The sequence below is a fragment of the Bos indicus genome, chromosome 20 (genome assembly GCF_029378745.1).
Source record: "Bos indicus isolate NIAB-ARS_2022 breed Sahiwal x Tharparkar chromosome 20, NIAB-ARS_B.indTharparkar_mat_pri_1.0, whole genome shotgun sequence".
NCBI lineage: Eukaryota > Metazoa > Chordata > Mammalia > Artiodactyla > Bovidae > Bos > Bos indicus.
The window spans coordinates 39,687,682-39,713,199 of NC_091779.1; the positions used below are offsets into that span (position 1 = coordinate 39,687,682).

The 25,518-nt window shown below is 43.0% G+C and overlaps 1 protein-coding gene across 1 annotated transcript; it reads left to right on the plus strand.

The window, feature by feature from the left end:
- Positions 1–9,764: 9,764 nt before the first annotated feature.
- On the plus strand, positions 9,765–25,467 carry AMACR (alpha-methylacyl-CoA racemase). The gene is made up of 5 exons (XM_019983059.2): positions 9,765–10,114; positions 12,597–12,740; positions 16,717–16,877; positions 20,259–20,445; positions 24,709–25,467. Exons 1-5 carry the CDS (start codon positions 9,868–9,870, stop codon positions 25,116–25,118), a joined length of 1,149 nt encoding a protein of 382 aa, XP_019838618.2. The 5' UTR covers positions 9,765–9,867; the 3' UTR covers positions 25,119–25,467.
- Positions 25,468–25,518: the final 51 nt, after the last annotated feature.

The following is a 25,518-nucleotide window of genomic DNA, read 5'->3' on the forward strand; positions in this document are numbered from 1 at the left end:
GCTTTAAGAATCTCGCCTTCAGTATATGAAGGAGTTTCTGGCAAATTAGTCTGTGGAACTAAGGTGGCAATGCTTATTAGGTCATTGTTCTGTAATGCTGCTCTCTTAGCTGCCTGATCAGCTGCTTGGTTCCCTCATGCCACTTCCATGCTCTCTTTATGCTGTCCTTTACAGTGGGAGACTGAAACCTCAGCAGGCAGATGGACTGTCTCCAGGAGTCTAAGGATTTGATCACCATACTTGATCGGGGACCCTTGGGTGGTCAAGTGGCCTCTTTCTTTCCAAATAGCAACATGTGCATGTAGCACCAGAAAGGCAGATTTGGAGTCAGTGTAAATGGCTACTTCTTTTCCTTTTCCCAGCTCTAAAGCTCAAGTCAGGGCTATGAGCTCAGCCAGTTGGGCTGAAGTACCTGGTAGCAAATGTTTAGCCTCTATGGTCTCAAAATTGGAGACTATTGTATATCCAGCTCTTCTTTTTCCATCCAAGACAAAGCTGCTTCCATCAGTGTACCAGATTTCCTCAGGATTGGTCAGAGGATCTTCTGACAATCCCTCTCAGGGTTTTGTCCAGTGGCCCAAGGTTTCTAGGCAAGAGTGAAAGGGGAGAGAGCCCTCGGGGGTAGGTAGGAAGGTAGCTGGGTTAAGAACCTCACAAGGGGATATAGTGAGGCCTGGATTTTCCATCAGCACTACTTGATATCTGAGGATCCTTTGAACAGACATCCATAAATGGCCTCTCTGATTCAGGAGTTGTTTCACTTGGTGGCTAGTAAAAATAGTTTGCCCTCAAGGGAGAGTTTTAAAACATCTTCTATCAGGACTGCAATAGCTGCAAGATTTCGAAGGCAGGGAGAGGTCTCTTCCCAATAAGCGAGTAGGACACTCAGGGACCACCAGAAACTGGTGGGAAAATATTTGTCCACCCCAGCAACAAAGTGCTCAGGTGAGTGTTTTTGTAATTGTTTTTCCTGTAGCACCCAAAATGGTACAGGTTTGAGAGGAGAAGGAGCAGGAGGTCAAGATAGAGTAAGTAGCAGCCTGTGTCAGTCAAGAAATTCTCAGACCTACCTGCCACATCCAGTTGCACCCTTGGCTCCAGCCCCTTGATGGTTATCTGTGACAGGTGGGCTGGCTATAGTGGGCCACTTCAGTCCTGTTGAACCATCATGAGGGTAGGCTTGATGCTTGACCTTGAGGCTCTTGGCTCCCAAAGGCAAAGTGCTGCCCAATGTCCCATTTGATGACATTTGTAGCAAGCCATTTTAGGAGACTTGTCACAGTTTGGACACTCTTTGGCCCATTGTCTGGCCTGTCTACAGATTAGGCATTTGCCTCATGCCTTATCCCTCAAGGACTCGGGATTTGCCATAGGAGGCAAATCCTTGGAGGGCGGCCAGCATCTGAGCTTGCATTGTCTCTTTCCTTCTCTCTGTTTCCTGGGCCTTGGCCTCCCTCTCCTGTTCTCTGTTATAAGAGGTATTGGCGGCTGTCTGGACCATCTCATCTAAAGATGGAGCAGGGCCCTGCTGCTATAGCTGTTGTAACTTTATTCAGGTGTGTGATGCACGTTGGGACAGGAATTTGTCCATTAAAATCACCTGTCCCTCATAAGAGTCGAAGTCCAGATTGATAAACTTTTGGAGGGCCGCTTTTAGGCTTTTGAGAAAGTCAGTGAGGTTCTTGTTGGGCTACTGAGTTATTGCTGAGATAGGGCACAGTCCCACAAGTAATAGGCTTCCTTCTATTTCCATGGGTGGACTTCCTTAAGGGTGAGTCTTTCTTAAGCTTATCCTACCCAGTACTGTTGCAACTTGACAGTCAGGAGTCCCTGGGTCAGAGTGCAGATTCCCCAGGCAGGTTGAGGCATGACAGCTTCCTGGAGATTGAATCCCCAGGTAGGTCAAGGCATGTCAGCCTCCGGAGAATTGGGTCCCTGGGCAGGTCGAGGCGTGATAACCTCCCAGGGACCAGATCCCTAGGTAGGTCAAGGCAGGTCAACCTCCTAGGACCCTGAGCTGGTGGATCCCAGAGCAGACTGAGGCGTGACAACCTCCCAGGGACCAGATCGCTAGGCAGGTTTAGGCAAGTCCACCTCCTGGGACCCCCAGGCTAGAATTAGGTATCCCCAAGGTCTCCCAACTGAAACCACAATCACAGAAACTAACCAGTCTAATCACATGAACCACAGCCTTGTCTAATTCAATGAAACTAAGCCAAGCTGTGTAGGGCCACCCAAGACCGACGGGTCTTAGTGGTGAGTTCTAACAAAACATGGTTCATTGGAAAAGGGAATGGCAAACCACTTCTGCCTTGAGAACCCCATGAACAGTATGAAAAGGCAAAAAGATAGGACACTGAAAGATGAACTCCCCAGGTCAGTAGGTGCCCAATATGCTACTGGAGATCAGTGGAGAAATAATTCCAGAAAGAAAGAAGAGACAGAGCCAAAGCAAAAACAACACCCAGTTGTGGATGTGGCTGGTGATAGAAGCAAGGTCCGATGCTGTAAAGGGCAATATTGCATAGGAACCTGGAATGTTAGGTCCATGAATCAAGGCAAATTGGAAGTGGTCAAACAGGAGATGGCAAGAGTGAACATCAACATTTTAGGAATCAGCGAACTAAAATGGACTGGAATGGGTGAATTTAACTCAGATGACCATTATATCTACTACTGTGGGCAAGAATCCCTTAGAAGAAATGGAGTAGCCAAAATAGTCAACAAAACAGTCTGAAATGCAGTACTTGGATGCAATCTGAAAAACAACAGAATGATCTCTGTTCATTTCCAAGGCAAACCATTCAATATCACAGTAATCCGAGTCTATGCCCCAACCAGTAATGCTGAAGAAGCTGAAGTTGAATGTTCTATGAAGACCTACAAGATCTTTTAGAACTAACATCTGAAAAAGATGCCCTTTTCATTAGAGGGGAGTGGAATGCAAAAGTAGGAGTAACAGGCAAATTTGGCCATGGAGTACAGAATGCAGCAGGGCAAAGGTTCATAGAGTTTTGCCGAGAGAACGCACTGGTCATAGCAAACACTCTCTTCCAACAACACAAGAGAAGACTCTACACATAGACATCACCAGATGGCCAACACTGAAATCAGATTGATTACATTCTTTGCAGCCAAAGATGGAGAAGTTCTATACAGTCAGCAAAAACAAGACTGGGAGCTGATTGTGGCTCAGACCATGAACTCTTTATTGCCAAATTCAGATTTAAATTGAAGAAAGTAGGGAAAACCAATAGACCATTCAGATATGACCTAAATCAAATCCCTTATGATTGTACAGTGGAAGTGAGAAATAGATTTAAGGAACTATATCTGATAGACAGAGTACCTGATGAACTATGGACTGAGGTTCGTGACATTGTACAAGAGACAGGGATCAAGACCCTCCCCAAGAAAAAGAAATGCAAAAGAGCAAAATGGCTGTCTGAGGAGGCCTTACAAATAGCTGTGAAAACAAGAGAAGCAAAAAGCAAAGGAGAAAAGGAAAGATATACCCATTTGAAGGCAGAGTTCCAAAAAATAGCAAGGAGAGATACAGTTTTCCTCAGTGATCAGTGCAAAGAAATAGAGGAAAACAATAGAATGGGAAAATCTAGAGATCTCTTCAAGAAAATTAGAGATACCAAGGGAACATTTCATGCAAAGATGGGCTTGATAAAGGACAGAAATGGTGTGGACCTAACAGAAGCAAAAGATATTAAGAAGAGGTGGCAAGAATACACAGAAGAACTGTACAAAAAAAGATCTTCATGACCCAGATAATCACAACAGTGTGATCACTCACCTAGAGCCAGACATCCTGGAATGTGAAGTCAAGTGGGCCTTAGGAAGCATCACTATGAACAAAGCTAGTGCAGGTGTTGGAATTCCAGTTGAGCTATTTCAAATCCTAAAAGATGATGCTGTGAAAGTGCTGCACTCAATATGCCAGAAAATTTGGAAAACTCAGCAGTGGCCACAGGACTGGAAAAGGGCAGTTTTCATTCCAATCCCAAAGAAAGATAATGCCAAAGAATGCTCAAACTGCTACACAATTGCACTCATCTCGCACGCTAGTAAAGTAATGCTCAAAATTCTCCAAGCCAGGCTTCAACAACACGTGAACCGTAAACTTCCAGATGTTCAAGCTGGTTTTAGAAAAGGCAGAGGAACCAGAGATCAGATTGCCAACATCTGCTGGATCATCAAAAAAGCAAGAGAGTTCCAGAAAAACATCTTCTTCTGCTTTATTGACTATTCCAAAGCCTTTGACTGTGTGGATCACAAGAAACTGTGGAAAATTCTGAAAGAGATGGGAATACCAGACCACCTGACCTGCCTCTTGAGAAACCTATATGCAGGTCAGGAAGCAACAGTTAGAAGTGGACATGGAACAACAGACTGGTTCCAAATAGGAAAAGGAGTACGTCAAGGCTGTATATTGTCACCCTGCTTATTTAACTTATATGCAGAGTACATCATAAGAAACCCTGGGCTGGAAGAAGCACAAGCTGGAATCAAGATTGCCAGGAGACATATCAATAACCTCAGATATGCAAATGACACCACCCTTATGGCAGAAAGTGAAGAGGAACTAAAAAGCCTCTTGATGAAAGTGAAAGAGGAAAGTGAAAAAGTTGGCTTAAAGCTCAACATTTGGAAAACTAAGATCATGGCATCTGGTCCCATCACTTCATGGGAAGTAGATGGGGAAACAGTGGAAACAGTGGCTGATCTTGGGGCTCCAAAATCACTGCAGATGGTGACTGCAGCCATGCAATTAAAAGACACTTACTTACTTGGAAGGAAAGTTATGACCAACCTAGACAGCATATTGAAAAGCAGAGACATTACTTTGCCAACAAAGGTCCATCTCGTCAAGGTTATGGTTTTTCCAGTAGTCATGTATGGATGTGAAAGTTGGACTATAATGAAAGCTGAGAGCTGAAGAATTGATGCTTTTGAACTGTGGTGTTGGAGAAGACTCTTGAGAGTCCCTTGGACTGCAAGGAGATCCAACCAGTCCATCCTAAAGGAGATCAGTCCTGAGTATTCACTGGAAGGATTGATGTTGAAACTGAAACTCCAATACTTTGGCCATTTGATGCAAAGAGCTGACTCATTTGAAAAGACCCTGAAGCTGGGAAAGATTGAAGGCAGGAGGAGAAGGGGATGGCAGAGGACGAGATGGTTGGATGGCACCACTGACAAAATGGAGATGAGTTTGAGTAGACTCTGGGAGTTGCTGATGGACAGGGAGGCCTGGCGTGCTGTGGTCAACTGCGTCACGGAAAGTCAGACACAACTGAGCGACTGAGCTGGCTGACTGACTGAACAACAACAACAACAAGGGCATTTGCCATGTGTCCCGAGGATATCGAGCTGTGTGCTGCTGCAGCTGGCAACTTTCAACATCCCCTGAGGTGAATTCAGGGTGGAAAAGGAGACACTCTGTGTTCCAAGGAGGCTAGAGGAAGATGTCTTTAAACAGCCAAATATTTACAGGGACTGATTTCATAATCCCAGTCTCTGCATTTCTTCATATCTAGGTCATCAGGTCCTTATGACTAGCAGAAAACTTTTGTAATGTAAGTGCTTAACTTCACTGAACTACCCCTTCACCAAAATCTTACATGTTGACCTTCCCAGACTACTTCTTTGGAGCAGTCTATCAGAGCTATCTGAGGTGCTGTCTCCCAGGCTGCAGTCCTCATTTTGCCCCCAAATAAAGTTTAACTCGCGTCTCTCACATTGTGCTTTTTTTTTTTTTTTCAGTCAACACAACCCACCACAGTCATGGTTTTAATTTTAATGATCCCATCCTACGTGTCAGTGGGAGACCCTTCAATTTAGTACCTCTATCCTTCTGACTCAGACTCAGGTTCATGTGAATCCCTCAGAGATGGGCAGAGGTGTGTGGAAACTATGCAGATTTCTATCCTAATCAGTCTTCCACACTTGACCTTGAACATGATTCCAGCAGCCTGAGTCCTGTCAATTGCCTGAATTCAGCTTTCTCACACACTTACGTGAGTTTTACTTCATAGACTTCCAGTGAATTCTTTTGTATTCAAGCCAAGAATCTCTGTTGATCTAATAGGAAAGAATAGAAATGGGGAGACCAGTTAACACAATATGGAGTGCAAAAGTAAATTCAGAAAAGTGGGTGCAATGTAACATTGTTTGTGAAAATTAAAACCATAATTATTGTATATAAATAATATAGCTATAGCATTCATATGTGGACCATATGTCAAAATCATGGGAGTGCTTGTGCCTTGAACAGTGAGGTGAATAGGAGCAATGCTAGGTAGCTGCAGGTGAGCATTAAAGGAGACTTAAGCTTTGGAAAGAGTTGAAAGTAGCTGACTTTTGATCGATTCACTCTGTTTAGTACAGGGAAGCCCTGGGGGGCCAAACAAAAGGGCACGTGACTCCACTGGACTGTAGGTAAAGAAATTAATCATACTTGCTAAGAGGAAGTTGGTTGTTCAGGTGTTAAGTCCTGTTCAACTCTTTGTGACCTCACGAACTGCAACACACCAGGCTTGAGAGAATTTACTTATTGAATAGACTTAATGGTTATTCCTGGCCACAAGATTGATTCAGTTCAGTTCAGTTTCTCAGTCATGTCCGACTCTTTGTTACCCCATAAATCGCAGCACGCCAGGCTTCCCTGTTCATCACCAACTCCCAGAGTTCACCCAAACTCATGTGCATCGAGTCAGTGATGCCATCCAGCCATCTCATCCTTTGTTGTCCCCTTCTCCTCCTGCCCCCAATCTCTCCCAGCATCAGGCTCTTTTCCAATGAGTCAACTCTTCGCATGAGGTGGCCAAAGTATTGGAGTTTCGGCTTTAGCATCAGTCCTTCCAGTGAACATCCAGGACTGGTCTCCTTTAGGATGGACTGGTTGGATTTCCTTTGATTATGTTAAATAAACCCAGAATTTAAGAAACATGGTTCCATGGCTAAGTAACTTTCTGGAATAGAAAATAGTCTGTTTGGTGACCTGAGAACCTCAGTAGCGACCTCATTAGATCCTCATCTGTAACCATGGATCTGAGAATATATTAATTTGCAAGGAATTCCAGAAAAAAATAACAGACTGGGTGGCTTAAACAATAGAAATTTATTTTCTCACAGTTTTGACAGCTAAAAGTCCAAGATCATGGGTCAACGGGAAGGCTTTCTTTTGAAGCTTCTCTTCTTGGCTTGCAGACGGCTGCCTTCTGCTGTGTCTTCACACGGTCGTCCCTTGGTCCTTGTTTTCCTAATCTGTTCTTATAAGGACACCAGTCCTATTGGATTAGGTCCCACACATATGACCTCTTTTTTGTCTTAATTACCTCTACAGGCTCTGTCTCCAAATACAGTCACAGTACTGGGGTTAGAACTTAAATATATGAATTTTAAAGAGACACAATTCAGCTTGTATTAAGGTAGAAAACTGATGGGCCCTAAGACTGGATAGCTGCTATTTGTCAAATGGAGTAAAATTGAATTTTTGTCCAAGGACAAAGCTAATGGCAGAAGCTGAGCTCTGCAGAAGTAAAGAGATAAGAAGACCACTCTTGAGGTCAAGGAGAACTTCCCTGTCTGCACATGCACAGGAAGACTCCTTGGAGGTCAAAAAGGGAGGGGCTGCTACCCCATAATGAGTGGACATGCACCCACAGTCCTACATGGTGGGATCCATCTTAACAAAGAGTTGTGCACCCATCTTAGAGAGGGTCCTAGGACCAGTCAAGTGTGAAAAAAGAAACGAGAAAACTGGCCAAAGGTAAACAAAGACCTGGAAGAACTGTCCTATATAGTTGATTTCAACCACTTCACTACTGCATGTGTCATGAGAGAGGAGGCCCATACCCTTTCTCTCTGGGTCTGTATCTCTGCCTGTGTGTGTGCTCATTTCCCTCCAACTCTTTGCAACCCCATGAGCTGTAGCCCTCCAGGCTCCTCTGAGCGTGGGATTTTTCAAAGAATACTGGAGTGGGTTGCCATTTCCTACTACAGGGGATCTTCCTGGCTCATGGATCGAACCCACATCTCTCTTGTGTCTCCTGCATTGGCAGGCAGATCCTTTACAGTTGGGCCACCTGGCTTTCCAGCTTCAGTCTTAAATAAATAAATTGTTTCTCTGAACGTTCTCTCACATGCTATCCTGTGTCTCTTATAATAAACTTTGTACCTGTTTTCACAGTTTTTGCCTCTTTTGAAGCATTCTCGCTTTCAAATGGGGGAAAGAGTCAGGGCCGCTGCTTCTGGCCTCTAACGCCCTGATGATCTGGTGGCTAGGAGTCCTGGTTTTCATCCAGACTACCCACGTTCAATTCCTAGGCAGGGAGCTAAGATCTCTCTTCAGGACCATTCACTGCTATCTCTCGAGATCAGTAACAGAGAGTATGTTGCCCATGCAGGAAGGAAGGGCCTGCAGTGTCAAGTGAGATTTCCAGGACCTCAGCTTTGTCTGAGAATATCTCTATGATCTGCATCTTTGACCTTATTAGTAAAGCTTAATGCTGGTAAGATATCTGATTCATGTGACTCTAATCATGGGTGTTAGCTTAAGCACTATCTGTACTGCTTATTTTTTAGACTGGGGTCACTATGAAATAATAGTACCTCCATCTATGGGTGTTTGCTAGAGTATTTTTTATACATTTATCTTTTACGTTTCTCAAAATCAAAATAGAAGAGGGCTGGGTTAGAAAATTTATGCTTGAACAAAGGGCTAGAGGGGACAAATAGGTGCTAATTACACCAGGAAGCCATTAGAGTGATGTGGCTCTCATGCCTTGGCATCCTCTGTAAGCAAGCTGAATCTAACCTGGTCTGAGAGTCCAGAAATCAAAGTAGGAAACAAATCCAAACAGTCAACTAGGCAATTATATCTAGTCAATGAGTAATTTCCTTGCCTCAACTTTTCTCTATTAAAGTCTCTCCCTAGTTCTTGGAGACTCCAAACTGCAAGGAGTGGAGCTATTTGTTCTTATTTTATTGTACTTTTTAAAATGCACTGAAATTAAAAACGCCAAACTATTGTAGAAATGGCAGGTGACAAATTAAAAATATTTTTAAACTTCTCAGATTTGTCTCTGATGAGCACCACCTGCTCATATGTGCTTTTTATATTCCATGATAGCACACAAGTTTTTTGTGGGTGGTGAATAATCATAACTGGCACATTGCCTGCCATGTCACTAAACGAAGGGTCCATTGTAGTTATTGCCAGAGGTGAGCTCGTGAGCCTAACCAGCTCAGGAAAGAAGAGTGCCTTCCTTCCGACAGTCATGAGACTACAGTCACTCCCTCGGTGTGAAAGGGAGGAAACTAAAAAAAATAAAATAAAATAAAATAAAATAAAATAAAATAAAAAGGGAGGAAACTCAGGCTGCAAAAACACAGGATACTAACCCCAGATAGCTGAGAAACTAAAAACAACACTTTAACATTATTCTTAAATATTTATGTATTTTTCATGTTTTTCAAGGGCAGAGAGGTATAAACGGGTCCATAGAGCACAGCGGCTGGGAAAAACCATCCTGAAACATCCAGGACCAGCCATGGGCCCCACCCCCACCCCCATACCCCCAGGTCAACCCCTAGGGCACAATTTAGGATCCCCTAAAGTTTGCGATTTAGCAGCAACAGCAGCAGAGTTTTAAAATCTAAGCCACCTCAGGCCACTAACAGCCCAGATCCGGAGGCGGTCCGAAGACGCACTATTTCGCAGGCTCTGCGGCTGCGCGCAGACGCGTGGGGGCGGGGCCACGAGGGAGGGAGCGTGCGCCCAGGGCCTGGGCTGTAGAAACCGAAGTTCAGGCAGCTGCTGCTTCTTCGGTTTGGGAAGGAGACGCTGGGCCCATGGCGCTTAGGGGCATCACAGTCGTGGAACTCGCCGGCCTGGCCCCGGTTCCCTTCTGCGGTATGGTCCTGGCGGACTTCGGGGCGCAGGTGGTGCGTGTGGACCGACCCGGCGCCCGCAGCGGCCCGAGCCGGTTGGCCCGAGGCAAGCGCTCTCTGGTGGTGGACCTGAAGCAGCCGCGGGGAGCGGCGGTGCTGCGGCGCTTGTGCGCCCGGGCGGACGTGATGCTGGAACCTTTCCGCCCCGGTGAGCCTCCTGCCCCTGCGCGGGGCCAGAGAGGGGACGGTCCCCGCAGAAGGGAGGTCGCCGCGCCCGACCGCTTGGGGCTGCACCCCGCATACCTTTGCCCTGTTGCCACCCGAACCCTTTCCGTCCCTACTTTCTAGACCTTGCTGTTGCATTTGATGTTGCTGATCGTTCGCCCCCTGAGACGATCTTCCACTCTTGGAGTCCGAGATAATGCTGTTGTCCTCACTTTTCTTATACCTCTCTCTGACTCCTTCCCAAGTTCCCCCCTTTTTTTAGTTACTCTTTTGTGTTTGCGTTTCTTAATTACGTGAAGGTCATGAACCCTATGAGAAACAAACGAAAGCCGTAGATTCTTTCCCTGGAAAACTGCGTGTAGGTTCATAGTCAAACTTTGCTAAATTTTGGAGCTTGGTGTACCGGGGTAAATCCAGGCGAACACCTGCTGCCTTAAATGCTGGTGTTCAGGTTCCAGCTTCTGCTCAATTTCCTTTACACTCTGTTTCTTGCAACCCTTATCCATTTCTCTTGTTTTTATTTTTTATAGGCAGGTGATGGCCAAGTCTATAACTGTGCCCCCTTCTTTTAGAGCCACAGACTTCCAGAATAGGCAAGTTCTGCCCACTTCTATCTGACCGTCTCCTGGGCACTGCAGCTACCACATATTCCAAACTGAGCCCCACGTCTTCCCTACTAAAATGTCCTCTCCTCTTTCTGTATCATTTCAGTGAATAGAACCAATGTCCACCCAGTTGCCTGAATGAAAAACTCCTACCTTTGTCTAGGCTCCCAAATCTTCCTTTTCCACCACCAGCTTTCAATTATCATCAGTCCCATCATTCTTCCTCCTTTCTGTGACTTCTGGATTCTTTGCACGCCTGCTGCAGCTTCATTGATAACAGTTGTAACAGCCTTTTAAAGCTGATGTTTGGGTCTAGCACCACTTTGATCTTTCCTCAGACACCTGCTCTTGCTCAAGTACAAATCCCATTTGGTATATAGCTGGAAGTCAGTAAATGGAGAATGAATCAGCTATGTCGGGCACCAGGTGTATTTAAATGTGTGAGTGAATCCACCCTCAGATCTGAGATTACAACAATAATAATTTAGTAATCAGGATTGTATTATAATTTAATAATACACAACTTGAAATTGAAGGAGGCTCCACATGGGTAAATCATTTGTCTTAGTATTAGGGGAGAGGTGGAGCTGTGAATACAGATATAGCTGCAGGGGGTGTTGGGGTGGATTGAGGCTGATGTCTTTCTAGTTAGAGAAATAGAGTTTAATTGAAGTATGGTTGATTTACAATGTTGTGTTAATTACTGCTGTACAGCAGAGCCACTGAGTTACATATATATTCTTTTTCATATTTTCAATTTATCACAGGTTTATCACAGGATATTGAATAGAGCTTCCTATGCTATATAGTAGAACCTTATTGTTTATCCATTCTGTATATACTTGTTTGCGTCTGCTAATCCCAAGCTCCCAATTCATCCCTCTCCTATCCTTCACCCTTGGTAACCACCAGTCTAGGAATAGAATCCTTTTGTAACTTATCATAGCTTTGTGGAGACAAAGTCAGTGAGTTTTATTATCTAATTTTATATCTTTAACCCCAGGACTCTTTAGGTTCCCTGGCTTTAGCAGAATAAATATTGATTGACCCTTGAACAAACCAGGGCTAATCTGTACTTTAGTTACAGTGGTCCTCCACAGTTCCTCGGCATCCATCAACCACAGACTGTGTAATACTGTAGTATTTACTTTTGAAAAACTGCATGTCAGTGGACCCAAACAGTTCAAACTCACCTTGTTCAAGGGTCAGCTGTACTCACTGATAACTTAAGAGCGATTAAATGCTGCTGTTGCTAACCCTTCTTCCACCAGATATTTATACTGAGCCTTTTTGTAGAGGAACTGCTGGGCATGTTAGAGGCTGTGGAAACAGATGAGGCATGAATCCTGCCAGAGGAGCATCTGAGCTGTTTGGGAAGCTGGAATATATACATGCATAAGTATAGCAGGCACCCATGCAGGCATAGACATAAAAGAGGTCCTGAAAGGAAAAGCAGCTTCCAAAAGTGAATTTTTGATCAATTAAAGACCCAGAGTAACTTCCAAAAGAACAGACCATTTCTAATAAATTACTTAGGAGCAAACTGGGGAAACTCTGAAGGGGCTGACTGAAGGGATGGAATGTCCACTCTGAAGATGCTTGGGTATGCCTGCAGGGATGTAGGGCAGTGCTGAAGGGAAATAGCATTCTTGGGGTGGGGGGATCTGCCACACATTCCAGAAATGGGGGCTTCACTGTCTGGGTTCTTAATTACTGGCAATACGTTCATTATAAACTCACAACAAATGTTACCAGTTTTCCTTGCAAAAAAGTGCTGTTTTATATTTGCCACAAAGAAGGGATTATACCCATCTTCAATTCATGCTGTCCTTAAAAAATAAATGTAACTTTTCTCTTAAGGGGTAATGGAAAAACTCCAGCTCGGTCCCGAGATTCTGCAGAAGGAGAACCCAAGGCTTATCTATGCCAGGTTGAGTGGATTCGGCCAGTCAGGAAGGTTCTCCAAGATGGCTGGACATGACATCAACTATTTGGCTTTGTCAGGTATGTTGGGAAAAAAAGCAATTTCTCTACACTCTTTTTTTTCCCCCCAGTCAAGATCTACAGTTACACATTAGAATTTTTTAAAGGCGAAGTTTGGAATATTTATTGGAATTAATAAAGAGCGTGTACTTTAAAAAAGATTGGTTTGTCTTGGAACAGTCATTGTCAGCCTCCCTCTGATGATTCGATCGTAAGGAATCTGCCTGCAATGCAGGAGACATGGGTTTGATCCCTGGGTTTGGAATATCCCTTGGAGGAGGGCATGGCCACCCACTCCAGTATTCTTGCCTGGAGAATACATGGACAGAGGAGCCTGGCAGTCTACAGTCCCTGGGGTCGCAAAGAGTCGAGCAACTAACACTTTCACTTTCCCCTGCCTTAACACACAGGGAGGGGTAATACACTCACTAGTAACATTTACTGACTATGTTTGTGGAGTGAATTCTCCAACAAGCCCCTGCTAGGAAGTAGGAGACTTATTGGTAGTAGAAATGGTTGTACTGTAGTTTGCAAAGATACATTAATAGTTTCAATCTGGTACCCTCTTACTTTATTGTTAATTGTCGACTGAGTCATGATTTTAGAAATTCTATGAATACTAGAAAAAGCCCATGGTTTTCGCCTGTACAAACATATCTTGAAAGTGTTAACCACTCAGTCATGTCCAACTCTTCCTGACTCCATGGACTGTATCCCACCAGGCTCCTCTGTCCATGGACTTCTCCAGGTGAGAATACTGGAGTGGGTTGCCATTCCCTTCTCCAGGGGATCTTCCTGACTTAGGGATAGAATCTGAGTCTCCTGCATGGCAGGCAGGTTCTTTACCCTCTGAGCTACCAGGGAAGCTCTTCAGTTCAGTTCAGTTCAGTCGCCCAGTCCTGTCTGACTCTGTGACCCCATGAATCGCAGCACGCCAGGCCTCCCTGTCCATCACCAACTCCCGGAGTTCACTCAAACTCATGTCCATCGAGTCGGTGATGCATACAACCATCTCATCCTCTGTGGTCCCCTTCTCCTCCTGCCCCGAATCCCTCCCAGCATCAGGGTCTTTTCCAGTGAGTCAACTCTTCGCATGAGGTGGCCAAAGTATTGGAGTTTCAGCTTCAGCATCAGTCCTTCCAATGAACACCCAGGACTCATCTTTAGGATGGACTGGTTGGATCTCCTTGCACTCCCAGGGACTCTCAAGAGTCTTCTCCAACACCACAGTTCAAAACCATCAATTCTTCAGCACTCAGCTTTCTTCACAGTCCAACTCACATCCATACGTGACCACTGGAAAAACCATAGTTTTGACTAGATGGACCTTTGTTGGCAAAGTAATGTCTCTGCTTTTCAATATGCTATCTAGGTTGGTCATAACTTTCCTTCCAAGGAGTAAGCATCTTTTAATTTCATGGCTGCAGTCACCATCTGCAGTGATTTTGGAGCCCCCCAAAATAAAGTCTGACACTGTTTCCACTGTTTCCCCATCTATTTGCCATGAAGTGATGGGACCAGATGCCATGATCTTAGTTTTCAAAATGTTGAGCTTTAAGCCAACTTTTTCACTCTTCTCTTTCACTTTCATAAAGAAGCTTTTTAGTTCCTTTTAACTTTCTTCCGTAAGTGTGAAGTCATCTACATATCTGAAGTTATTGATATTTCTCCCAGCAATCTTGATTCCAGCTTGTGCTTCTTCCAGCCCATTTCTCATGATGTACTCGCATATAAGTTAAGCAACCCACTCCAGTGTTCTTGCCTGGAGAATCCCAGGGACGGGGGAGCCTGGTGGGCTTCCGTCTATGGGGTCGCACAGAGTTGGGCACGACTGAAGTGACTTAGCAGCAAGCAGGGTGACAATATACAGCCTTGATGTACTCCTTTTCCTATTTGGAACCAGTCTGTTGTTCCATGTCCAGTTCTAACTGTTGCTTCCTGACCTATATACCGGTTTCTCAAGAGGCAGGTCAGGTGGTCTGGTATTCTCATCTCTTTCAGAATTTCCCACAGTTTCTTGTGATCCACACAGTCAAAGGCTTTGGCATAGTCAATAAAGCAGAAATAGATGTTTTTCTGGAACTCTCTTGCTTTTTCCATGATCCAGCAGATGTTGGCAATTTGATCTCTGGTTCCTCTGCCTTTTCTAAAACCAGCTTGAACATCTGGAAGTTCATAGTTCATGTATTGCTGAAGCCTGGCTTGGAGAATTTTGAGCATTACTTTACTAGCGTGTGAGATGAGTGCAATTGTGCGGTAGTTTGAGCATTCTTTGGCATTATCTTTCTTTGGGATTGGAATGAAAACTGCCCTTTTCCAGTCCTGTGGCCACTGCTGAGTTTTCCAAATCTGCTGCCCATTGAGTGCAGCACTTTCACAGCACCATCTTTCAGGATTTGAAATAGCTCAACTGGAATTCCATCACCTCCACCAGCTTTGTTCGTAGTGATGCTTCCTAAGGCCCACTTGACTTCACATTCCAGGATGTCTGGCTCTAGGTGAGTGATCACACCATCGTGATTATCTGGGTCATGAAGATCTTTTTTGTACAGTTCTTCTGTGTATTCTTGCCACCTCTTCTTAATATGTTCTGCTTCTGTTAAGTCCATACCATTTCTGTCCTTTATTGAGCCCATCTTTGAATTAAATGTTCCCTTGGTATCTCTAATTTTCTTGAAGAGATCTCTAGTCTTTCCCATTCTATTGTTTTTCTCTATTTCTTTGCACTGATCGCTGAGGAAGGGTTTCTTGTCTCTCCTTGCTCTTTTTTGGAACTCTGCCTTCAAATGGGTATATCTTTCCTTTTCTCCTTTGCTTTTCGCTTCTCTTCTTTTCATACGTATTTGTAAGGCCTCCTCAGACAGCCATTTTGCTTTTTGCATTTCTTTTCCATGGGGATGGTCTTGATCCCTGTCTACTGTACAATGTCACGAACCTCTGTCCATAGTTCATCAGGCACTCTATCAGATCTAGTCCCTTAAATGTATTTCTCACTTCCACTGTAGAATCATAAGGGATTTGATTTAGGTCATACCTGAATGGTCTAGTGGTTTTCCCTACTTTCTTCAACTTAAGTCTGAATTTGGCAATAAGGAGGTCTTAGAATGACCTAATTCTAGATTTCTAAGAACCGTATTGCCGAGTAAAAGAAGTCTCAAATATTCTGTGTGTACACATTTAAAGGTTGAGGAAAAGAGTGAGTGGAGAATTGATTTTTCACATCTATTTAAAAATGCAATTCCTTTTCTTTTTCTTGTGTTTATTTTCTTGCATCTCTTTCTAATAAGAATGGAAGTGCCTTATACCATTGTTAAGTCATAAACTAAGTGGATAACAACCTTCCCCCCCACACACACAACTCAGTGAATAAAAACTTAGCCATAGAATTCTGAAAATGTTAGTAGGAATAAAGTTTTAAAGAAAATAAAGACATTAAAAAAAAAAAACAAGGAAAGGAAAACCATCTTATAAATATACCGAACAAGTTTAGGTTTAGAAAGGGATTAGATATTAATTTTTACTTACAACTAGTAGCTAGAGAGATTGGTTTCCCTTCTAAGATGTTCACGTATTTATTTAAAGTATACATTAAATGGGCTTTTTAACCCATTTACCACTGGATGGCTCATTGGTAAAGAATCTGCCTGCTAATGCAGGAGACACATCTGGGAAGATCCCACATGCCATGGAGCAACTAAGCCTGTAAAGTACAGGCTTACTGTTGAGCCTGTTGTTCGAGAGCCCCAGAGCTGCAATGACTGAGCCCACGTGCCACAGCTACTGAAGCCTGTGTGTCCTGGGGCCTGTGCTCTGCAACAGGAGAAGCCACTGCAATGAGAAGCCCATGCACTGCAATTAGAGAGTAGCCTCCACTCAATACAACCAGAGAGAGCAACGAAGATCCAGCACAGTCAAAAATAAATAAATAAAAATTTTAAATGCACATTAAATTTACCCTTTATGGTCCTCCTTTTTTTTTTTTTTCCCCATGGTATAGGTGTTTTATCAAGAATTGGCAGAAGTGGTGAGAATCCATATGCCCCGTTGAATCTCCTGGCTGACTTTGGTGGTGGTGGCCTCATGTGCGCAATGGGCATCATTATGGCGTTGTTTGAACGCACACGCTCTGGCAAAGGTCAGGTCATTGACGCAAGCATGGTAAGTGTTAACTGGGGAAAATGATAAGCCTAGCGTTTGTTCCTAAGGTTGATACATGGCTGCCTCAAATCCTCTTTTGAACAAGACAGGAGATAAATTGAGATTTGAAATTTGAATCCAAGTTACCAAAGATAGCCTTCTCTTTAAAATAGCTTCATATGTTTGACATGTGTCAGAATGTCATATTTTGACCGTCTGTTTGTGGAGTCAACTTTCTAAACTGTTCATGACTCACTTGATTACTACGTTGTGTTTCGGTGATTTTCCCCATCTTATGTCTTGTGCTTTGAATGTGATTTTTAAGAGATCTTCATTCAAAACTGGGCCCAGGAAGTCTCCTTTAGCAGGAAGAGGAGATTCTTGATGATGCTCAAGTAAAATGGACCAGTTTAGACCTTCCTGCTGCACTATGTAGCGAAGATTTGAATGTCAGGCTGCTTCAGTGTCGTCACTCTCACACACGGAGCACTTGCTTCATGTTCTCTTAGGCACTTCTCCTATGTGATTTCTCCTAATCCCCAAAACAACAATTTCACTTGGAATACATTGTTTGTTTGTTTCCAGTTCTACCTGTTTATTGCTACCAACCCATCTCCCTCTAGACCCCTCACACATGGGCACTCAGTTGTGTGACCCCCATGGACTGCAGTCCATGAGGCTTTTTTATCCATGGACTTTCCAGGCAAGAATACTGGAGTGGGTTGCCATTCCCCTCTCCTGGGATACATTGTTACTGAACCCAGTTAGACCTGTAACAGGGATTCCCTCATGGCTCAGCAGGTAAAGAATTCACCTACAGTGCAGGAAATATAGGAGATGTGAGTTTGATTCCTGGGTCAGGAAGATCCCCTGGAGGAGGAAATGGCAACTCACTCCAGTATTCTTGTCTGAAAAATCCCATGGCCAGAGGACCCTGGTGGGCTATAGTCCATGGGGTCGCAAAGAGTAGGACATGAGTGAGCAACAGACCCATAAAACCGTTAGGACATCTTTTTTCAACACACTCATCAGCGCATTCAGAACTTTGCCTGAGTTCTCACAGCTAGTTGATGAGAGCCGTCTAGTGCCACTATACAGGTTACATTTGGACCTATCTTTGCTGGTAGGCTGGAGAGTGGATTTGATGAAGACAAGACTGAGAGATAAAGGCAAGTACTAAAATGGTCAATGATAGACTAGGTCTGGATTTAAGGATTCACATTTGGCAGTGGAGGGAGAGGAAGGAATCAAGGATCGCGCCCTGATCTCTGACTTAGAAGACCCAGTGGATGGTGGCTCTGGTACCCTGGGGAGAACCACTGAAGGAGAAGGCTGATTGGAGGGGACATATATCTTATTCTTTTAGACGAATAGTTTCCAAATGACTTTAGCAGCAGAATCTGTGACCTAGGCCTGCCCATGATGACCTGGAGTCATCTCTTCATCAGATTGTTCCCTTAGAAACTGTAGAGTTAGGGCTTCCCAGGGGGCACTAGTGGTAAAGAACCCACCTGCCAATACAGGAGATGCCTGAGACTTGGGTTCAATCCCTGGGTTGCAAAGATCCCCCTGGGGGAGGGCATGGCACTACACTCCAGTATGCTTGCCTAGAGAATCCTCATGGACAAAGGAGCCTGGTGGGCTATAATCCATTGGGTCACAAAGAGTCTGGATGTCAGACAGGACTGAAGCAACTCAGCATGCACGCACATGGCATGTGGGGTCTGTTTTACTGTGTTTACTCCTGACCTAAGGGAGCGCTTCTGACCTGGGGGACTGCGTGTTGGCATTCAGGCCGTTGGCCTATGTGATGAGAATAATATAAAAAGTTGGGAAACTGAGGCTGCAGTTTCCCTGCCTCAAGGGCTGTCATCTGTGGCAGCACATGCTGCATTTGGATGAGGGGGAAGAGATGTATGTGCTCGGTAGCCTGTTGATGAGATAAGGATTATAATTGCTGTGTCTTGTCCTGTGTCCTTCTATGGCGCCAAGTAAAGGTGGAGTTAGATTAGAGCCTGTTTGTATCCTGAGTGAGCCAAAATAGACCCATAACACTGTCAGGACATCTTTTTTCAATAGTCTCATCAGTACATCCAGTGTATGCTGCTAAGTCGCTTCAGTTGTGTCCAACTCTGTGTGATCCCGTAGACGGCAGCCCACCAGGCTCCCCCGTCCCTGGGATTCTCCAGGCAAGAACACTGGAGTGGGTTGCCATTTCCTTCTCCAATGCAGGAAAGTGAAAAGTGAAAGTGAAGTCGCTCAGTCATGTCCAACTCTTCGAGACCCCCATGGACTGTAGCCTACCAGGCAGATCCATGGATTCAAGTGTTCATGAGCTTCCTCAAGCTAAAAGGGAAAACTGAGACGTATCTAAAGATGGGCTTCCCAACTGGCACAGTGGTAAAGAATCCACCTGCAGACCCTGGAGACAAGGGTCCGGTCCCTGGGTTGGGAAGATCCCCTGGAGGAGGAATTGGCAACCCACTGCAGTCTTCTTGCCTGTTAAATTTTGTGTTTGTTTCGTAGCCAGAATCCGTGAGAAATCGCATGCTCACGGTTGGGGCCTTTCTATTAATAACCTCAGAGATGAGGATGCTTTGCTGGCCTTCTTCCTGGAGTGCCAGAAGGACAGGGAAGTGTTCTTTAGTTAGCTCAGTGCGTCTAGTCTCATGACAATCATACCGGAGATGTGAATCCTTTTTATTTCAGGACTAGTGGGAAGCTGGCATTCCCAAACTAGTTTGTCTGTACTCAGCAAACCTTTATCACCTGCCAGCCACATTGTTATGTTTATTCTGTAACTTTCTAGTGATAATTAAAGTTAAAATATGTTAAATATTCAAATTTGTTTTTCTTGCGCTTGGTATCAAAACTAGAATCAACTAAATATAACTGTCATTCAATTTACCTTTAAAATGTGATCTGCTTCATGTGTTTGTGTGTATGTGTTTATAAGTACTGAGATCAGATGATAGATTTTTCAAAAACCTTTTTCTTTATTTCAGCTTTTTTATCCTGACCATTTTTAACATATATAAAAGTAAAGAGAATATATAATTAGCTTCCTAATGGTGAAGTAAGCTTACTAGTGAAGCTAGCCTCACTTAGCTTCAGAAATTGTCAACATTCTGCCAGTCTTATTTGAAAAGAAGAGCAGAAGTAGTTCCTCGAAGTCTTTTCTGAACAATATTCCCTGATCTGAATAGTGCAGGAGCTCTATCATAAACCTGTCCTCACTCACTTTCTCTAAATATTCAAAGAAGTTGTATAATTAGGTATAATCTTTCTATATTCTAAGATAAACATTTTTATACAAACATTTTTTTAAAACCCAAGTAGGAATCAGTCATAATTTGTATAGTTGCATTACCTGGATTCACGTTGTATTCTGTTTCTTCAAAGGTGGAAGGAACAGCATATCTAAGTTCTTTTATGTGGAAAACCCAAGAAACAGGATTGTGGGAGCAGCCCCGTGGACAGAACATGTTAGATGGTGGAGCTCCTTTCTATACAACCTACCGGACAGCCGACGGGGGGTTCATGGCTGTCGGAGCAATAGAGCCCCAGTTCTATGAGCTGTTGATCAAGGGTGAGTAACTTTTCAGGAACCTCTTTTCTGTGGATGTTTTCCAGCCTCTATTTTGGGGTCTTTTGAAGTTCATGATGTCTTTTATTATATGTATATACCCACTTTATAATTAGCCTAATGATGGTCATCATTATATTGTGAGGCACTTCCCCCATCTTTTAAATTGACAAGTAATTTTATAAAAAAGGTCTATAAATAGCTCAGATTAAAAAGATCATAATCCTTTTTGTGGGCGTTCAGTGTTTTTATTACCTTTCATACTCAGTGCTGTGCTAAGTCTCTTCAGTTGTGTCCAACTCTGTGCGACGCTATGGACCATAGCCCGCCAGGCTCCTCTGTCTCTGGGATTCTCCAGGCAAGAATACTGGAGTGGGTTCATGCCCTTCTGCAGGGGCCCTCCCAACCCAGGGATGGAACTCAGCTCTTCTGTCCCCTGCACTGGCAGGCAGGTTCTCCACCACTGGTGCCGCCTGGGGAGCCATACTCAGTGGTGCTGGATATTTATCCTGCCCGTTGCACGGCCACAGTCTGTTCTTACCTGGAAATGATCTGCTGGTTCTACCAGTTTTTATTCCTTGATGGATAGGTGTCCCTCCTGGTACTTAGTAATGGGGTCACCAGAGCACAGAGAGACTTTGGCAAGTGAGAGTTTGTTGGGATATGTCACCGTCACCTGATGCTTCTGCGGTTCACCTTTCTTGCAGATTCTTGTCTTACTGATATGTTGCCACAGGTTAGCAGAAAAATTTGGGATCCCTTCTGCCCTGACTGATAATTGGACTGAAGTTATCTTGTCCCTGTGAAATGTGAATCTAAAGTTCACTTCACAGATTATTTCGTTTCTAAGAAGTTTTAGAATATATGCTGAAGCGGTGTGACAAGCACATGTGTTGCAGCACATTTATCTTCCAGCTTTAAGTTTGGAGTTTTATGTCTGATAGCTTTTCAGATGCAAAATGCTACTCAGAGTAGTCTGTATGTTGCTGGAATGATGGTTTTTGTAAGCATCAGAATGCTTTCTGTGATCAACTATATTACCTTCCCTAACTTAACTGTAAGTTAGAAGAACGATAGAACAGAGAGGTGTGGACAAACTCCCACATCGGTAATGATTTTTTTGAGTTAGTGTTAATTTATTATTTCACCGTACATTTTGAGATCTTTGAGACCATAGCTTTATTTAGCTCTCAGTGTCTGAGCATAAATACACAAGGTTTTTGTAAGGCTCAGACTCCTCTGTGCTATGTTTCTAATGCTTCCAGGGCAAAGAAATCTGAAAATACTGAGACTCTCATGACATAAGATTCTTGTAGTAAAGGCAATAGAGAATTTTTTAAAGTTGCTTTAAGATTTCAAAATATTATTAAAAGAAAGCCAGGAAATAAGTGTTGGTGAGGATGTGGAGAGATTGGAACCCCATGCATTACTGGTAAGAATGTAAAATTATACAGCCATTGTGGAAAATGATATGGTGACTCCTCAAAAAATTAAACATAGAATTACCATATGATCCAGCAATTCCACTTCTGGTTATATATCCAAAAGAATTAAAAGTGGGAACTTAAACAGATATTTGAACAGGGACTGGGGGAAGCAGAGAATAGAGTGTTAGTGTTTAATGGGTAAAAGTGTTAGTTGCTCAGTTGTGTCCAACTCTTTGCAACCCCATGGACTGTAGCCCTCCAGGCTCCTCTGTCCATGAAATTCTTCATGCAAGAATATTGGAGTGGGTTGCCATTCCCTTCTCCAGGGGATCTTCCCAACCCAGGAATTGAACCTGGGTCTCCTGCATTGCAGGCAGATTTTTTACCATCTGAGCCACCAGGGAACCTGGTACAGTTTCAATTTGGAAAGATAAAAAGTTCTGGAGATGAATGGTGGTAATGGTTCCAGAACAATATGAATGTACTTAATAACATAGTACTATATTCTTGCTGCTGCTAAGTCGCTTCAGTCGTATCCGACTCTGTGCGACCCCATAGATGGCAGCCCACCAGGCTCCCCGTCCCTGGGATTCTCCAGGCAAGAACACTGGAGTGGGTTGCCATTTCCTTCTCCAATGCATGCAAGTGAAAAGTGAAAGCGAAGTCGCTCAGTCGTGTCAGACTCCTAGCAACCCCATGGACTGCAGCCTACCAGGCCCCTCCGTCCATGGGGGGACTCCAGGCAAGAGTACTGGAGTGGGTTGCCATTGCCTTCTCCAGTGGCTAAAATGGTCAATTTTATATTTTGTATATTTTACCACAATTTTAAAAAATGAAAAAATTCAAAATAATGTATTTTTTATGAAAAAAGTGTAAACAATACAGAATTTATAAGGTAAGAGGTAAAAATTATCCCTTGTCCTTCTACTTTAGGAAAGTTTGGAATGTGGCCTTTAAGAATTTTCCCTGTACACATACAGACACGATTAAATTTTTTAATAATCTATATAATATAAATATATTATAATTTGTATAATATAAATATATGTATATTATATAATTTTTATAATATATATAATTATATACATTATATTATATATTTATATAATGTGTAAAATACATAACCACATGTTTATAATTAATACTTTTTTAATTAAAAAATATAGCAAAGACATCATTTTTTGTCAATACCGAATATCTTCAGCCTCACCCTTTTAAATAGCAGCCATGTTGACACAGCTGGTGTGTCAGAGTCAGGGGTAGAAGTGTTCTGATTTCTAGAAAGAGTCGGACACAACTGAGCGACTGAACTGAACTGAACTGATTCCGGTGTACAGACCTGTGCACCTTAACAAACCCGTGTAACCTTAAGTTTAGTGTTTGTTGGAGAACTGTTGGCTGCACTTCTAGTTGATGATTCTGATCACATTCTGATTAAAAAAAAAAAAGAAAACTTTATAAAAGCATGCATATATGTTTCCAGCAGTTAGCCGTGGTCTACTTAAGCGCTTTGGCTAACTGCTCATTTTATATGCTTCTTAATCACAGAGTTTGGGACAATCAAGAAGAAGAAAGCAAAGTGAAAGACATCCTTAGAAATATTTCTTCATAGGTTACTGTGGTAAATCTGAAACTATGGCTTTATATCTTTCCTGGTTTTGAATGGGACAGGTGGCTACAGAGAACAATGTATTTGCACAGGTGTTTTTTCACAGCTGTTCAGAATTATGTGAGTTCTTATATCCTTACATCCCTAAAAACTCTACGAAGAGCCTATAGTATTCCTGTCTTCTTACCTCTGTAGGCACTTCTGCATCTTCAGAGCAGCTTACAATTATTGGTCATTGTTTTTCAACACTGTAGATAAGGAGAGGATGAAAAAAAATGAGAATTGCTCGATTAACTTGGCTAAACTTATGCAAAATATTATGCATAATTTAAATTTAGAAACCCTCTTATACAAGAGGGAATAAAAATGAATTACACCAAACCCCAAAGGCAAAGTTGCCCTTTGGGTATAATTTAATCAGCACTGGAGTTGAGGTGTACCTACAGGGGTGGGTGGGTTCCTGTAGTCAATAAAGGGAGCACAGATCAAGTCATGGACTGGAGAAGCCATCCTTCTTGTGATATTCCCTGGCAAATCCTCTCATCTTCTCTGTCCCTTGTGTTGAGGGGCCCTTCAGAACTCTTTGTACTTGAGAGAGAGAGTCTCTGTGTCCCTGTTGATTGGCTGGCTGATAACTTGCTGTCATGTTTGCTGTCGGAACAATTTGCATGTATCTTTGGGCTTCCCAGGTGACTCAGTGGTAAAGAATCCACCTGCCAATGCAGGAGACTCGGGTTTGATTCCTGGGTCAGGAAGATCCCCTGGAGAAGAAAATGACAACCCACTCCAGTGTTCTTGCCTGGGAAATCCCATGGACAGAGGAGCCTGGTGGGCTACAGGGGGTCACAAAAGAGTCAGACACAGCTTAGCGACTGAGCACACACATGGCAGATAATAACTTCATGACAAAGTCTCTTTTGGAAAAACTTCTCAGAGGGAAGAAGTTGATTTCTGGAAACTAGACAATTAAAAATAGACTGCTTTTGATGAAATGTAAATAATAAGATCTTGCAAAGACTTAGAAAGTCTGTTTTGAGTCCTGTTACGCTACTGCCTTCTCCAGCTTTGGCTCCAACTTCAAATTGAGTGAATTTCTTCTCTTGACTCATTTGAGAATTCTTATAAAATATCCCATTTGGGGCAAGTATGATGAGTTCAAAACTCATTTGCGCTGATTATATTTACTGCACCCAAAGCATGGTGATTTAAGAAATTCTGTTTTTCTCTCAGGACTTGGGCTAAAGTCTGATGAACTTCCCAATCAGTTAAGTATGAAGGATTGGCCAGAAATGAAGAAGAAATTTGCAGATATCTTTGCAAAGAAGACAAAGGCAGAGTGGTGTCAGATCTTTGACGGCACTGATGCATGCGTGACTCCTGTGCTGACTTTTGAAGAGGTTACCCATCATGGTCACAACAAAGATCGGGGCTCGTTTATTACTGATACAGAGCAGCGTGTGAGTCCCCGCCCTGCTCCTCTGCTGTCCAACACCCCAGCTCTCCCTTCGATTAAAAGGGATCCTTTTGTAGGAGAACACACTGAAGAGATTCTTAAAGAATTTGGGTTCAGCCAGAAAGAGATCAATCAGCTTAAGTTAGATAATATTATTGAAATTCATAAACTTAGAGTTAATCTCTAAGTTCCAAGCCCCACAGTGCAAACGAATGTGAATATTGCATTTACAGTATAATATAAAAAAATCGTGTGCATGGAAACTTGAAAAAACAGTATCACAGTGGTCTAATTATTCTAATCAGGAAACAAGACTGATTATACAGTAATGACGGAATTCTGAAAATGGTTATCATGGCTTTTGATTTGGGAATATTTTTAGTTTGCCTGTACTAAATTGTGGCAGTTTTTCTGCCTTTCAATTTACTTGATAGGTTATATTTGTCAATTTAAAATGCTTATATATTTATAAAATACTTGAAATGCATTAATATAATGCTTTTTATTAAATAAAGCTTTATTCCCCATAAAGTTTACTCCTGCTTTTAAGTTTGTGAAAAGCTTTCAAGAAAGTTCTTTCAGTAGCA